The 13,947-nt window shown below is 38.3% G+C and overlaps 1 protein-coding gene across 3 annotated transcripts in view; it reads right to left on the bottom strand.

The window, feature by feature from the left end:
- The window catches only part of Pik3c2g (phosphatidylinositol-4-phosphate 3-kinase catalytic subunit type 2 gamma), a 347,375-nt gene that overhangs the window by 208,134 nt on the left and 125,294 nt on the right, over nt 1-13,947 (bottom strand). For all 3 annotated transcript variants that reach the window (XM_037204039.1, XM_037204040.1, XM_028872205.2), the window contains one exon: nt 9,107-9,295. In XM_037204039.1, the coding sequence (XP_037059934.1) occupies nt 9,107-9,295 (189 nt within the window). The remainder of the gene's footprint in view (nt 1-9,106; nt 9,296-13,947) is intronic.

Consider the following 13,947-nt stretch of genomic DNA (forward strand, 5'->3'; position numbering starts at 1 on the left):
ACTTTAAGGGAAGTTTCACAAACAACCTTAAATTTCTAACCTAATCATAGTTTTTCAAACCTACTAAAAATACATTTTAAAGTAGTATCCATCCTGGTAATTAATTTTAAATATGTGAATAACTATAGATTCATTACCAGAATGAGTATAAACATCAAATATTATGCTCCTTTAAGAAAGAATCTCATTGTGTGAAGGAAAATGAGCATTCTGTTTTTTAGTTAATTTATAATAATGTTCTGTCATAATAGGTCTCTGGACAATGCATGCTTGTTTTCTCATGGCCCCTGAAGTCAGGTGTGGATCAATCAACAAACATGTTCTGCAAATCCTGGCATTTTCTTCCCTGAGATGTCTGAAATTATTTAAACATTCTATAGGGATTTAGCTGCCGGCATTTCCTGCTCAGTAGCTTGTTCCTCAATGAGGAGAGGGTTACCTGTGTGGGGTCTGGCTTTGGGTTGATATTTACAGACCAAAATGTCATATGTAACAGAAGACCTGCAACCTATTTGGAATTTTCCACAAGCCAGGTTATACTGAATTTCCAAATGGTTTGATTTCTTGACACACATACATAATCCTTGCCAATCGGCATCTGGGAGGTACTCTTAGATAATCACAGCCCCCCTGAGGCTTCCAGTTCTTTCAGGAATGGACATTCAAGCTTATGGCGTGGATCTTCACAAAAGCACTAATGGAAGATCCATCAGGCAGACATATCTCACTTATTTATAAGAAGCATCCTTATAATTAACAAGAAAATAGGACCTCACAATCTCATAAATGGAAATCTGGTTTGAAATATAAAGATCCAGATCTATGGCATGCTTCTGTTTGTCAGGTGATAAAGTCCCATAAACAAGAGCGCATTATAAAAGGAAGAGTTTACTTTAGCTGACAGAGAGAAATTCCAGAACAGTGGGTGAGGCGTGGTAACAGGAGAGTGGCACCGGAAACTGAGAGATCACATCTGACTGTCACAGGCTGTGGAGGGCAAGAGGTGAAACGAAAGAGGGTGAGGGAGGCTATGGACTGTCAGAGTCTGCCCACAGTGGCATCCTTCCTCTAGGTAGGCCACACCTCCAAAAGGTTGCATACCTTCCCAAGTAGTTCCACTAAATAGAATTCAAGTGTTCAAACACCTGGGACCAGAGAGGGCATTGCTCACTCAAAGCACCACAGGAAGTGTCTGAAGTCTAAAACCTAACCACACAAACAAACAAACAAAACAACAACAACAAAAACCCGATTACACTGGACCTCTTTGAGTGATCCAATATTCAGAGCCAATAGTCATTCTTTCTCTCTGTTCCCAAACCTTTCAATCCCTTTCTTCCTCAGCAGCCTGTGAGAATATTATGGGGACTCAGGCCATCTTCAACAGAGCCGGTAAACTCATGAAATGATTCTTCAATGGAAAATATATCTTTTAACTTTTTCCATTTGACTTATTTTATGTCATTTCTATTCTTTTATTATTTTATCCCCACTCTTGTCTTTACCTTTCCCCCTCCTTTCTAATTCATGAGAAGACACAGGGAAAATATTTTGCTCAAACTTTAAAAACACTATTTGAAAGCTAAACACAACACAACAGATATCAGCCTTTAAAAGAAAAAGCAACTTTGAGTAAACCAAAAAGCAAAGAAATCTGAGATCAAATTTAAGTGTAAAAGAAATGTCAAGCCTTCAGTATACACAGCATGAACTCATGGAGAATGCCACGAGGCTATTCACGGTTAAAAGCTCCGGTGTCAGGCTAGAATTAGGAATCATCATAAGGAAACAGTGCTTCTTCAATAGGTTTGGAGTCTGATGACACATGGCATCAGCTTGGAAGTTAAATGCCAGTATAAATATCTGTGCTCTGTTTCTAATAGGAAAAGTGATAAGATCTGGCAAGCTTTTTTTTTTTTTAAATACTCTTCCAGGAAAAAAATGATGAATAAGGGTTCTTTAAGGTGATTGAGACCCTATACATACTGAATAATTCATGTTCCTTCAAGGAGTTTTGTGTGGTTCCAGAATATCAGACCCCAGGAAGACTTGGAAAGCAAGTGCAATCTCCTCATGTTATCTTGGAAGACTCTGAGTCTCAGAGCTGAAGGAGTTTTCCCAAGGACATCTGTTAACATGGAAACCAGAACCCTAAACTCAGAGACCTAGAGTGGCATTACTATGCTTCTGGAAAGGCCTTTTGATCTTTGGACTAGAAATTATTGTGTCCACATATAAAACCAAATGACGAGCTTGGCTCTATAATTCATTACATTTTTAAGTGGATCAATGTTGACATACAATAGGGTGCAATTTGAATGAGCAGTAGCCCCCATGGAATTGATCCCTAGTTGGTGGCATTATTTGGGGAGGTTATGGAACCTGTAGGAGGTGGATGGAGCCTTGCTGGAAGACGCACATCACTGGGGACAGGCCTTGAGGGTGTATATCCTCACTCCACTCCTTGCTCGCCCTCTCTCTGGTTCATGTGCATGGATGACGATGTGATGAGCCAGCTTCCTGTTCCAGTCACCATGTCATGCTTCCCTAGCTGTGATGGACTCTCTACCCCTCTGGTACCATAAGCTAAAACAAACAATTTCTTCCTGAAGTTGCTTGGTCATAATATTTTACCACAGCAACAGAAAAGTGACTAATGCAAATAGCAGGCAGTATAATTTATCTAACTAGACTAGGGCACTGGACCAGCCATGAACCATAAGCAGGGATAATGAATTCCTAACTCAGAGACAAGAAAACTGTACAGAGATACTGTTTGAGAGTTTATAGGCAGTGGTTCTCAACCTTCCAATGCTGTGACCCTTTAATGTAGTTCCTCACGTTGTGGTGAACCCCAACCATAAAATAATTTTTGTTGCTACTTTATGACTGTAATTTTGCTACTGTTATGAATCATAACATAAATACCTGTGGTTTTTTGATGGTTTTAGGAGACCCCTGTGAAAGTGTCATTTAGCCCCAAAGGGGTCATAACCCACAGATTGAGGAACAGCTGGTCTATGGGCTTAAATAGAAAGTTGAGAATCAAATAACTATATTCTCATCATGCAAAAAATATAGATTTTAAACATTCTCACCACAAAATGATAAGTCAAATATATTAATTAGCTTAATTTATTCTATCTATAATATAAAGTCATAAAAAAGGTCACAGGGCACCTCATGAACATGTAGGGCTTTCATAGGTTAACTAAGAAAGAAAACTAAAAGTACTTGAGAAGCAAGAATTTTCCTTACTGTGCACAGTGGTGGTTCTTCTAATTCCATTACTCGGCTTAGGGCCTAATTCCATTTACTGTTTCTCTAGAGCTTTTCTTTGTAGTGACGCTGTAACACCTTTCTCGGTTCCCTCTGATCACTCGGCTGATCTTCCCTTTTTGTCCCTGCCCTTTCTTACTTTGTGCTGTTTTTACAAAGCTGCTTTATCCCCTATTTTCTAAACATCTGTTTGTTTGGTTTTTAAAAATCTCTCTACTTCTGTGGCTTCCATTACCGTCTTAGATCTTAAGGCTCCTGTTATTCTTTGAGGTTTATTTTCTCTGCAAAGCTTCAGCTCTCTGAACTGAACTCCATACCAGGCAGTCCCAGAGATCCCATGTAAGGTTTTATGTTGTAAACAAAGCCCTTCAACTTATGCTGCTCTGATCTGCTATTTCTTCTCTGGCCCCTGTCTTAGTCCACAATGGGATTTTCAAACACTTAGTCTAAGCTTAAATTCTTCATTATCTCTCCTTACTCTGTGGCTTCTTCTGAAATATTTCGCAAGTTGACTCTGTAGATCTCTAATGCTGCCAAAACTAAGCCAAGAAGAATTTTGCTAGTGGGATATTCTTAACCCTGACATCCAGCTAATATCCTTGCTTCCATCTCCTTTTTAAAACAGATTTTTCACATAGTTGCTAGAATTATTCTTTTTAATACAAATTTGTCAACAAAATTCCAGAGACTGTTTTAATGAGACTATATTTCCTACCTGGGTCACAAGGCTCCACATAATCCTCCTTAGGTCAATGTTTTCAATTTTGTGTCCCATGCAAATTCTTTTGCAGTAAATATCCACTACCCCCTGAACCCTCATAGGCATACACTTGCTACCATTCTTGAAGAAATCTTTGCAAGCCTTGGAGTTAGGATTCAATTTCACTGTGGACAGTTCCTTACTTTCTGTGGCATAATTTGCTTTCTCTCCTTTGGGCTTATTGAGCACTTACTACTTACTTTAATTAAAGTCTAACAGGGCATACCTTGTGGTGGCACCTAGTGCTAGCCTTTCCTTGCAAACTGTGTGTTTTTCTGAGCAACAGTCACTGTGGCTTATTTTTTTCCTCTTTGATTAAGTGCATAGCACATATTTTTGCTTCATAAATAGAAAAGTGAAAAAGTAAACACTACAAATCATCACTTAATTAGGCATCTAAATAATGGAAGTTTTAATTGTCTCACTATTGTGAATTCCACTCTTCCTACTTACATTGCTAGTCAAGACTGACTTTAGTATAAATTTATCTGTACAATAAACAAGAGAGTGGCTTGGTGCAAGTATTTTAGTCTCCCTCCAAGGGAAATGATTTTGAAAGCTGAGGCATGGTTTATTTAATATGGCTTTTCTTCTCGAAAACAATAATTTTACATCATGTGAGAGTAGCAAGATTTGATGCTCTTCAGAATTTAATTTAAGCTTTTATTGTAGTTTTCTGATTTTTTTAAAAAAATTTTGAGACAGGGTTTCTCTGTGTAGCCTTGGCTGTCCTGGAACTCACTCACCAGGCTCACTTTGAACTCAGAGAGATCCACCTGCCTCTGCCTTCCTAGTGCTGAGATTAAAGGCATATGCCACCACTGCCTGGCTCTAAATTTCTTTTTTAAACCTTTTTGTTAAAAATGACTCTTAATTTTTTCTGATAATTGCTGTTTCTCACTGAGTCCTTGTGTTTCTGCACCAGGGTTCAGGAAATCAGTAGCCACTCACCCAGAACCACTAACCTTAGGCCAGGCCTTTGCAGTTACACCTTCTCTAATGGAGGGACCAGTGCCCAGCAGGCACTCGACTGTCACTCAGTGGTGGAAATGAGAACACTCAGCGGCCCACTCTAGGTACAGGAGTGTCAGCAAGTCTCTTGCTTAGAATAAACACAAATGAAGTAGAGAGTCTTCCAGCAGGATGAAATAAACAGCTGTATTAAACCCTTCCATACTCAAACTAGAGTAAACCAGTTCTCAAGAAGTTAAACTACCACCACAACAGACTCTTCAAAGAAGGGCGAAGAAGAAGCAGAACTCCGAAGAACTCGTTCTTTGAAACTCAGATAATAAGCACACACTGTTCTCAGAAAAGTCAGCTTTTGAATTTAGAGTTGTGGAAAAGGCTCATTTCTGGAAACAGCTTGTCCTCAAGTTTTTTAACAGTTCAGTTAGACTGAGAGTGGGAGTCACAGGATGCTCACAATGGAAACTCGCCAACCTTGCCAGTGACCTTATCTGGTGTATGATAAGGAGCTAGAAAACCTGCAATCAGAGCAAGATTCCCCCAGGCTCCCAAAATGCAGCTTAATAAGCAGGTCTGCTTTGACAGTATCCTGCTCATCTCTGACTGTTGTCTGATGATTCCAGAGAACACTGCTGAGTGAAAGGAAATCATCTGAGTGTGATAATACAGCCTTTGCTGTTCACAACTAGAAAAAAAAATCCCAGAGTGTTTAAGTAGTATTGTGATTTCAATATGACATGATCCCCAAAGATTGCCTCAGACCCGATGGAACTAGAGTAAGAGATGGGGGTGAGCCACTATATGCATGTCTTGGGAACTAAAGCCATGTCCTCTGTAAGAGCAGAACGGGCTTTTTAAAAAAGATTTTATTTATTTATTTATTATTTATTTGTATTTTATTCTTCTCTCTTATATTACATACTGACTATAGTCTCCCCCCCCCATCTTTTCCCTCCACATCCTCTTTCCCCAGATCCTAAGAAAACAGGGGGCCTCCCAGGGACATCAACCAAATACAGTATAACAAGCTACAGTAAGACCAGGCACATATTTTCACATCAAGGCTGGATGAGGCAATCCAATAGGATGGAAAGGATCTGAAAGACAGGCAAAAGAGTCAGAGACAGCCCCTGATCCTACTGTCAGGAGTGCCATAAGAACACCAAGCTACTCAACCATAATATATATGCAGAGGACTTAGGTCAGACCCACACAGGCTTTCTGATCTCTGTGAGTCCACTTGGGTCTTGGTCAGGTGATTCTGTGGGCTGTATTCTTGTGGTGTCCTTGACCCCTCTGGTTCCCCCCTCCTCCGAAAGACTCCCCGAGTTCCGCCTAATATCTGGCAGTACAGGCTTTGAACTTCTAAAGCTTACGTGCTTCAACACTTGGTTGTGTGTGTGTGTGTGTGTGTGTGTGTGTGTGTGTGTGTGTGTGTTCGGAAGGTTGCAGAGCCTTGCTAGAGGAAGTGCTGTGTCACTGTGGGCAGGCTTTGAGGCTTTGAGGCTTTGAAGCCCATCCCTACTTTCTGTTCTCTCTTGCTTCTTAACTGCCAGATCAGCCTCAAGTTCCTTCACACCTTCCACACCACGGATTATTCTATTGCCCTTGGAACTGTAAAACAAAATAATCCCTTTATCACCTAAGTGGTTTTTTTTTTGGGGGGGGGGTAGGGAGTTGAATGTTACAGCAGCAGAAAGGTCAATAATACATGTGGGAAGCTGTACAGCTGAGGTTCAGGGGGCAACATCTGTTGGTACAAATGTCTACACTTGATTCTCAGCCCCTCGATATACTGGGTCACAGTGATCTCTGTGAGCCTCAGTGTTCATGCATGTAAGATTAGAAAAAAAATAATGTTTACTTCTTAGAGTTATTGTGGGCATTAAAGAAGATAATGCTAAGGGTTACTAATTTAAAAATCTGACCTGTACACTGAAAATTTGAGTCACATAGATTTTCAAGATCTATTTAGGTAGAGAAGACATAGGATTCATTTTTAAGGATCAGAGAATGTAGAAATCAATTCAGTAAATTCTCTGTTTTTCCATCAGTAAACAGAATTATTGCATTTTTTTTCTCTAAAAAGATCTCTAGAATAATATCCCATGCACTTGTTGAAAATTATTGACATTGAAAGTCATCAGATAATGTGTAAACTAAGGTGATTCTTAACGAAGTCAGCCTGCTTGGAAGATGTAGAATGTTGGCCCAAAAATCAAACTTCAAAATTTTTCATAGATGCATAGTCTTTCACTTAATGTATTGCTGGTTAAAGTATATTTTTGACAGAGTCTTTCTATGTAGTTAAGGCTGGCCTGCTACTCTTCAGGCTAGACTTTCACATATGGCACCCTCCTGCTTTAGTTTCCTGTGTGAGAGGATTAAAGGCATGTGCCAGTGCACCCATTTTATTTTGTTAAAAGTTTAAAGCAGTGTTTTTCTTTTAAAGGTTTTGGAAAGTGTGTGCGTGCGCGTGCGTGTGAGCATGCATGCCTCTGTGATCATGTACCAAGAGATATCTCATGCATATCAAGGTCAGAGGACAACTTGCAGAAGTCAGTTCTCTTCTACCACATTTACATGGGTTCCAGACATCAAATTTAGACCATCAGCTTTGGTAGTAAGCATTTTTACACACTGAGCCATCCTGCTAGTCTGAAGAACTGTGTTTCTCAAAATATAATTTAAATATCATTCAATTTACTTTATTTTGTGTAATAATAACTACATACAGACAATACACACACACACACACACACACACACACACACACACACACACACACCTCTCCTGTAACCATTCCCTCTAACCTGCCCTCAACCTCCATTACCATTAATGGTCTTCCCTCTTCTATAGATTTGTCCATTCTGCAGATTTCATACAAATGAGAGCATCCAACATATGGTCTTTGGTTAGTGGCTTCGTTCACTTAATATACTGTTTTCAAAGTTCACCCACTTTGTCACATTTATCAGTATTTTTCTTTTTATTATGACATTACACAGAGCACCTTTCATTTATTCATTGTTGGGCATTTGGGTTGCTTATACATTTTTGTGCATTTTGTGATCTATGATGCTCTTAATAGTTATGTATGGGTTTTGATTGGGCATAATTTTTGCTAATCTCTGCTATAAAATTGGTGGTGGAATTACTGGGTCGTATTGTAATTCAGTGTTCAACATGTAAAGAACTGCCAAGCTGGGTTCCCCTTATGCCTACACCTGCTTTGCATACCTCCCCCACTCCAACAACAAGGTTCTGATTTCTCTGCACCCTCATCAGAGCTTTATACTCTTTGATATTGCCAACTCTGGTGAGAGAAGCATCTCATGTGTTTTTCTTGGCTTCCAATTGTGTGTTTTCTCAGTAGCCAATAACATCAACTTAAGTATATTTTCGTGGATTTATTGGATATTTGTATAGTTTTCTTGAAGAAGTGTTTGTCAGATCTGTTACTCATTTTAAAAGTGCGTTATTTATCTTTCTGTTGCTCCCCTTTTAGTCTGTGCATATTCCGTACAATTACCTTACAAAATAGAAGCTGCATCAATGATTTCTTCTTCTCTGTCAGTTCTTGTTGTCAGGCTTTGACCAATTTCCCTTTCATTAGTCAATTGGGGGATGATTGGGGAATAATCGTGCTGTTATTTTAAGTCTTCAGCAACAATGACTAGAATTTCATGGGTGGTGATGCCGAGCTTTGACTCATTTTATATTTTAGTGAGAAGGAAAGGTGGAGACCATGGTGCAGGTATCTTATTTCTGAGATGAGACCTCATTATGTATGCCAGCTGGCAGTGAATTGACAGCAATTCTCCTGCCTCAGCTTCCCCAGCTGTTTTTCTTTAAAAGAAAGTGGACTCCTCACTGAAGAAACTATAGGCTTCATTAATTAGGCTTTGTCTTTAGTGTGAAGATACTTAAAATATCTCTAAGATCAAAACTTGAAATTTATATGCACAGCTGTATTTATCTGAAGTTAATGTCCATAGCTACTGAAATTGGGAACAGAATGGCTGTGTAACTAATTGCAGTCTTGCTTTTCAGACGTCCCTAACACATCAACATAGACTTTCTTATGATAAGTCTTACCTGGAAGTCAAAAGACCAAGAGATTCCAATGGGTGAGAAAATGTCCACCTTCTCAAGATGACATGCATTTCAGAAACTGTCCCTTCATCCCATCCAGGGGCGCTTCCCAAAACCAGAGGAAGGGAGGAGTTTTCATTATTGCAGTAGAAACGATAAAACCACAGGTATCTTCTCTTTTCCCCAGAAAGTCTGAAAAGACAGATTGAACAAAAAATTTTAACATTGTTATAAATGCACAGTACAAAATCATGCTTTTTTTATTCTTGGAATTGTGTTTTGGTTTATACTGGACAACTAGTATATTCTATCAGCTTATTTTCTGCCAGTGTATTCTTTGTGGAAAACAAAAACAAAACCACGTTTATTTCAGGTAATTTGCATTTTTCTGCTCTCTTATCATTGCTGCTTTAAAAATATTTCATTTTTGTGGGCAAAACATCTGTCTCCTCCAGGGCAGACAATGTGTGTCTTGTAACTCAATATGAGGGGAGCAGTCTTGTTTTCAAGTTCTTACTTTACAAGTCAGTGAAGAAGCAAGTAGGTCTGTGAAGGAAAGGCACAACAAAGACCAGATTTCATCTTCTTAGAGTGGTTCCACCAGTGTTCAAAGTTAGCCAAAGTGCCACCAAAGTTAACCCTTTGCCTAACTTCACAAAGATCTCAGTTTATCCCTGGGTAACAGAGTTCACTTGGATTTGGAATGAACACATCCCTGATCACTTTCTTAAATGCACCACCTGAAACAGGGACCTCAGTCTAGGACATGGAGGCTGACTTCTGGGTAGTTTATCATGATGCTCTCAGCCCAATGAAACCATTCAGAGCACAGTCCACCAAGAGGACAATATCTGTTACATGACCATTTCTGCATCTGCTTTTGACCCTTGCCTCTCCCAAACAACAATCCAGCTCATCTTAAATCAGCCAAAACGTCCAAGGAGAGTATGAGAAATATCAGATGACTGGAGAGGCGGAAGTTGCCATCATCTATAAGATGAAAATATTGACATGTCCAGATGACTTTTATGACATGTCTAGATTCTTCTGTTTGTTACTGTTTTTCCCCTCAATAATAAAAGACCCTGAGATGTGTTGTTCTAGTTAACTTCCTCCTCTAATACTGAGCAGTGCCACTCCCCCATGCTGTCTCTCAGGAAGCAGAATTTACATAAAAAATGCAGGGAATCAGTTCAATGAATTTTGACAAACGAATTTGCCTACTAGCAACTGCATGCACTCCTATCAATGTACAAAACAATTTTTTCCTTGTTGCCAGAGGTAAGCACAGGGTTGATTTCTTTCACTCTGGATTAGTATAATCCTTTATTTATGGCTACTTTTGCTCAAAAATGATTCTGAAATTATCTATATTGTTGAATGTGTCAATAGTCCATTCTTTATAATCAGTGGCTATTATTCTCTTGTATGAATACACTACAATTTCCCTATGTAATCTCTTCTATGGTGGCTGTATGAGTTATTTCCTTTTTGAGAGGCATTATAAATCAAAGTCCCAGGAATCTACACATGGAAGCTTTTTAATTGTTTTATTTTCTTTCTCTACAGATGAATCTAATATCTGGTGGTTTGGGCCACTTGTGTACATGTGGAAGAAAAGTATCTGTTTCCAGAGGTGCCTGTAAAGTTTCACATTCTTACATGGATATTGTGAGAATTCTGGTTGAAACACATTCTTAACAATTTTAATCGATTTTGTCCATCTTTTTGGTGCTATATTTTCTAATTGCTGATATTGGTTCAAAATTTTCACTTACTTAACATGTGGATAATTTTTCATATGCTGTATCTTTCATAAGGCATCTGATTGTCTGGTGACTACCTTTTTGACTGGATTATTTATATTCATTTGTATTGTTACTGACACTGAAACAGTGGTTTTGTTATATAAATATCTTGCACACATTTTCCCAGAATGTCTTCCATATTTAGATCTGAATTAATGTGTTTTGATAAACAATTTTAAACTTTAGCTCAACCTCTGTTTCTTTATCTCTGTCTGTCTGTCTCTCTCTGTGTGTATCTCTCTCTGTGTCTATCCCTCTCTGTCTAGCCTAACATTCATTCTAAGGAAGCCGTTTAGTCCTAGATTTCACACTTAGAAGATCCATCTTAGTTCTGCCTGTGGTGGAGGCCCGCATCAACGTTTTTGTCCTATCCTTCTTTCCTACCATTATTAGGTGTTTTCTACACCACAGGAGTAGTCATTTGCAGAAAATTCTTTCTTCACTAATCGTCTCTGTATCTTTGTGATGCACCTATTGATCTTCTAACCAGTGCTCTAGGTCATATATTCTATTCTGATTTTGTTACTTTGCCTATCTTAAAGTCATTGTTATGCTTTATATTAACTTCTGAATGTACATGAAATCAAAGGATGAAGTCCCTAGCTTATTTTCACAATTCTTTCTACTACTTATATGTATGGAATAACTTTACAAATTGGATTTGTGAAGTTTTCTTATTTTTTCCTTAGTGTTGCTGCATTGAATTCATTGTCTGCTTTTTAAATATCTGAAATTAAATTAACTATTACTCCAATATAGTCTGTAGCTATATTTTTCTGATAATCAATTATAGTTTTGTAAATTGATTGCATGCTAGATAATACCCAAGACCATTTTCTAGTTAACAACCATTAGACATTAGGAATACTACACTGTTGAGAGCATCCTCTTAGCTCTTCAATATTGAATGAATCAATGTGTTCAGTAGGAGGGTTAATTACAGGCAATCCAGTCTGAACTTTTTGAGATTTCCTTGTATGATATGTTCGGTCAGGTTTAGAACAGTATCTATCTGTAGATAATCTTCAGTAGACTTATTCCCGGTATGCCACTTATCAAACATCTGGTTAATTTATCAAACATCTGGTAAGTGTTCATGGTCAGAATTTCTGCTCTTCAGTTTTGCTCAGCTTTTGAAGGCTATATTCATCTCACATTTCCTTGCAGGTTGTGGTAGAATACCTGGTTATAAATAGTAACTAAATGCTCCTGTGCAGATGTACAGCTCCCAGCCTGCCTATCTTACTTCTGCCAATGCTGTGTTCTGAAGTTTCTGGTTAACTTATTATCATTAAGCTCTGATCTCTGCCCTTTTCTGTTAAAATAACTAGACTATACACTATTATTTTCAAAAATATTCATCTCTAGGCTTAAAGAAATTCATGTCTGAAAACACAGTTGCTTCCTGTGCATTTTGCTTGTGTTAAAATTCTATAAGTCCCTAGAAACCATCTGGTCCCAGGTATATGTCATGCTAAAGCAGACATGTCCACTAATTTCAAAATGATTTTTTTTCTTATATATTTTATCCTTCAGCTTCCCACATGTAGGGAATTACTCTATTGGTTGACATTAAGCTTTTATTTTCCTTTCCATTTTTACAAATATCACAAGTACCTTTGCAATAGATCTTGACTCTGAATTTCCTGACACTGATTACATGTGGTTAATTTGAAAGAAGAGATAATTAACTCACCAAGAAAATGATAAAACCTTAAGTGATTCAAGTCACCAAACTAAACGCTATTTGAAAACTCCACACACTGAAGGCTGTAATCCATCTGTTCCCACAGTCCAGAGTGAGTCTTTGTGCTGCACGTCACATGAATAATTATATATAAGTGAAACAGAAGGAAATGTTGCTTCTTTAATGCGTACAGTTAACAAAAAGAAGATCTGAAGCAGAAAGACAAGTAGAATTCAATTGGGGTAGTTCATTAACTGTTAAAATGTACGCCTTTAATGAATTTTTATGTGTATGTCTGTGTGAGTCTATGGTGTGTGTGTGTGTGTGCGCGCGCGCGCGCGCAGAAACCAGAAGAGGAATTTGGAGCTAGTGGTATTTGCAGTTGTGAGCACCCTGACACATACACAGATGCTGGGAAATACTCAGAAAAAGAGAGCGATTGTTCAGCCCTAAATGGATCATCTTTATCAACCATGCCCCACCACCTGGACTCAGGGAACACCAGAGAGAGGAGCCTAAAATAATGTGAGAGTTAAGGATGGAGTGCCAAGCTGTGAAATGCTGTTTTCTGGACATCACATGCCTGTTGCCTTCCTGAACTCAAAGCAGCCATGATTACTGCATGAGATCCATACAAGTTCAAGCTAACCAAAATCTCAGCATCGATGGGGTAGATTCTCTCCACATCACATCCCAATTGAGGAGCAATTAGCAGTGCATAATTACTGGGGGTTTGAATCATTCCTTTTGGAGAATGCAGCTGTTGGTAGGTTTCCAGTGCTCCAGTATATGGTCTCACACTCATGTACACATGGCAGTACTAATCAGACTCAATGGGTCATAAAAAGTATATAGAGATATAAAGTTGGGAGGAGAACATGTTAAGGGGCTTGGGGAGGTCTGGAAGAGGGGAACTTGGGTAGAAATGATCCAATTTCATTGTACATGTTTGAATTCTCAATATAAAGAAAGGTTATAATTCAAAAACATTAAAAGTAAAATTAAATACCAAGCACTTGGGGTTAACTAAAAAACACAAACTCCTGATATTTAAATGCATAAATATCTAGTTATAATTTGCTAGGTTTGACCTTTTTTGTTTATATATGTTTAAAATTTGTAACATCATCACCTTTTCTATATTTAAAATCTCTTGTTACAGTGGCACATTGAGCAATGATCTTATGTGGCACACTTTTAAACATAAGGTTTTGTGTTTTTTTGGTTTTTTGTTTGTTTGTTTGTTTTAGTAAAGAATCTTCACGTGGTGAAGGTGGCAATGACATGAAAAGAGATTGTCAGTATTTTTGTTTTGAGGGCCATGAAACTCTTTCAACATCTTTAAGTCC

Source organism: Peromyscus leucopus, chromosome 3, assembly GCF_004664715.2.
Source record: "Peromyscus leucopus breed LL Stock chromosome 3, UCI_PerLeu_2.1, whole genome shotgun sequence".
In the NCBI taxonomy this organism is placed as follows: Eukaryota; Metazoa; Chordata; class Mammalia; order Rodentia; family Cricetidae; genus Peromyscus; species Peromyscus leucopus.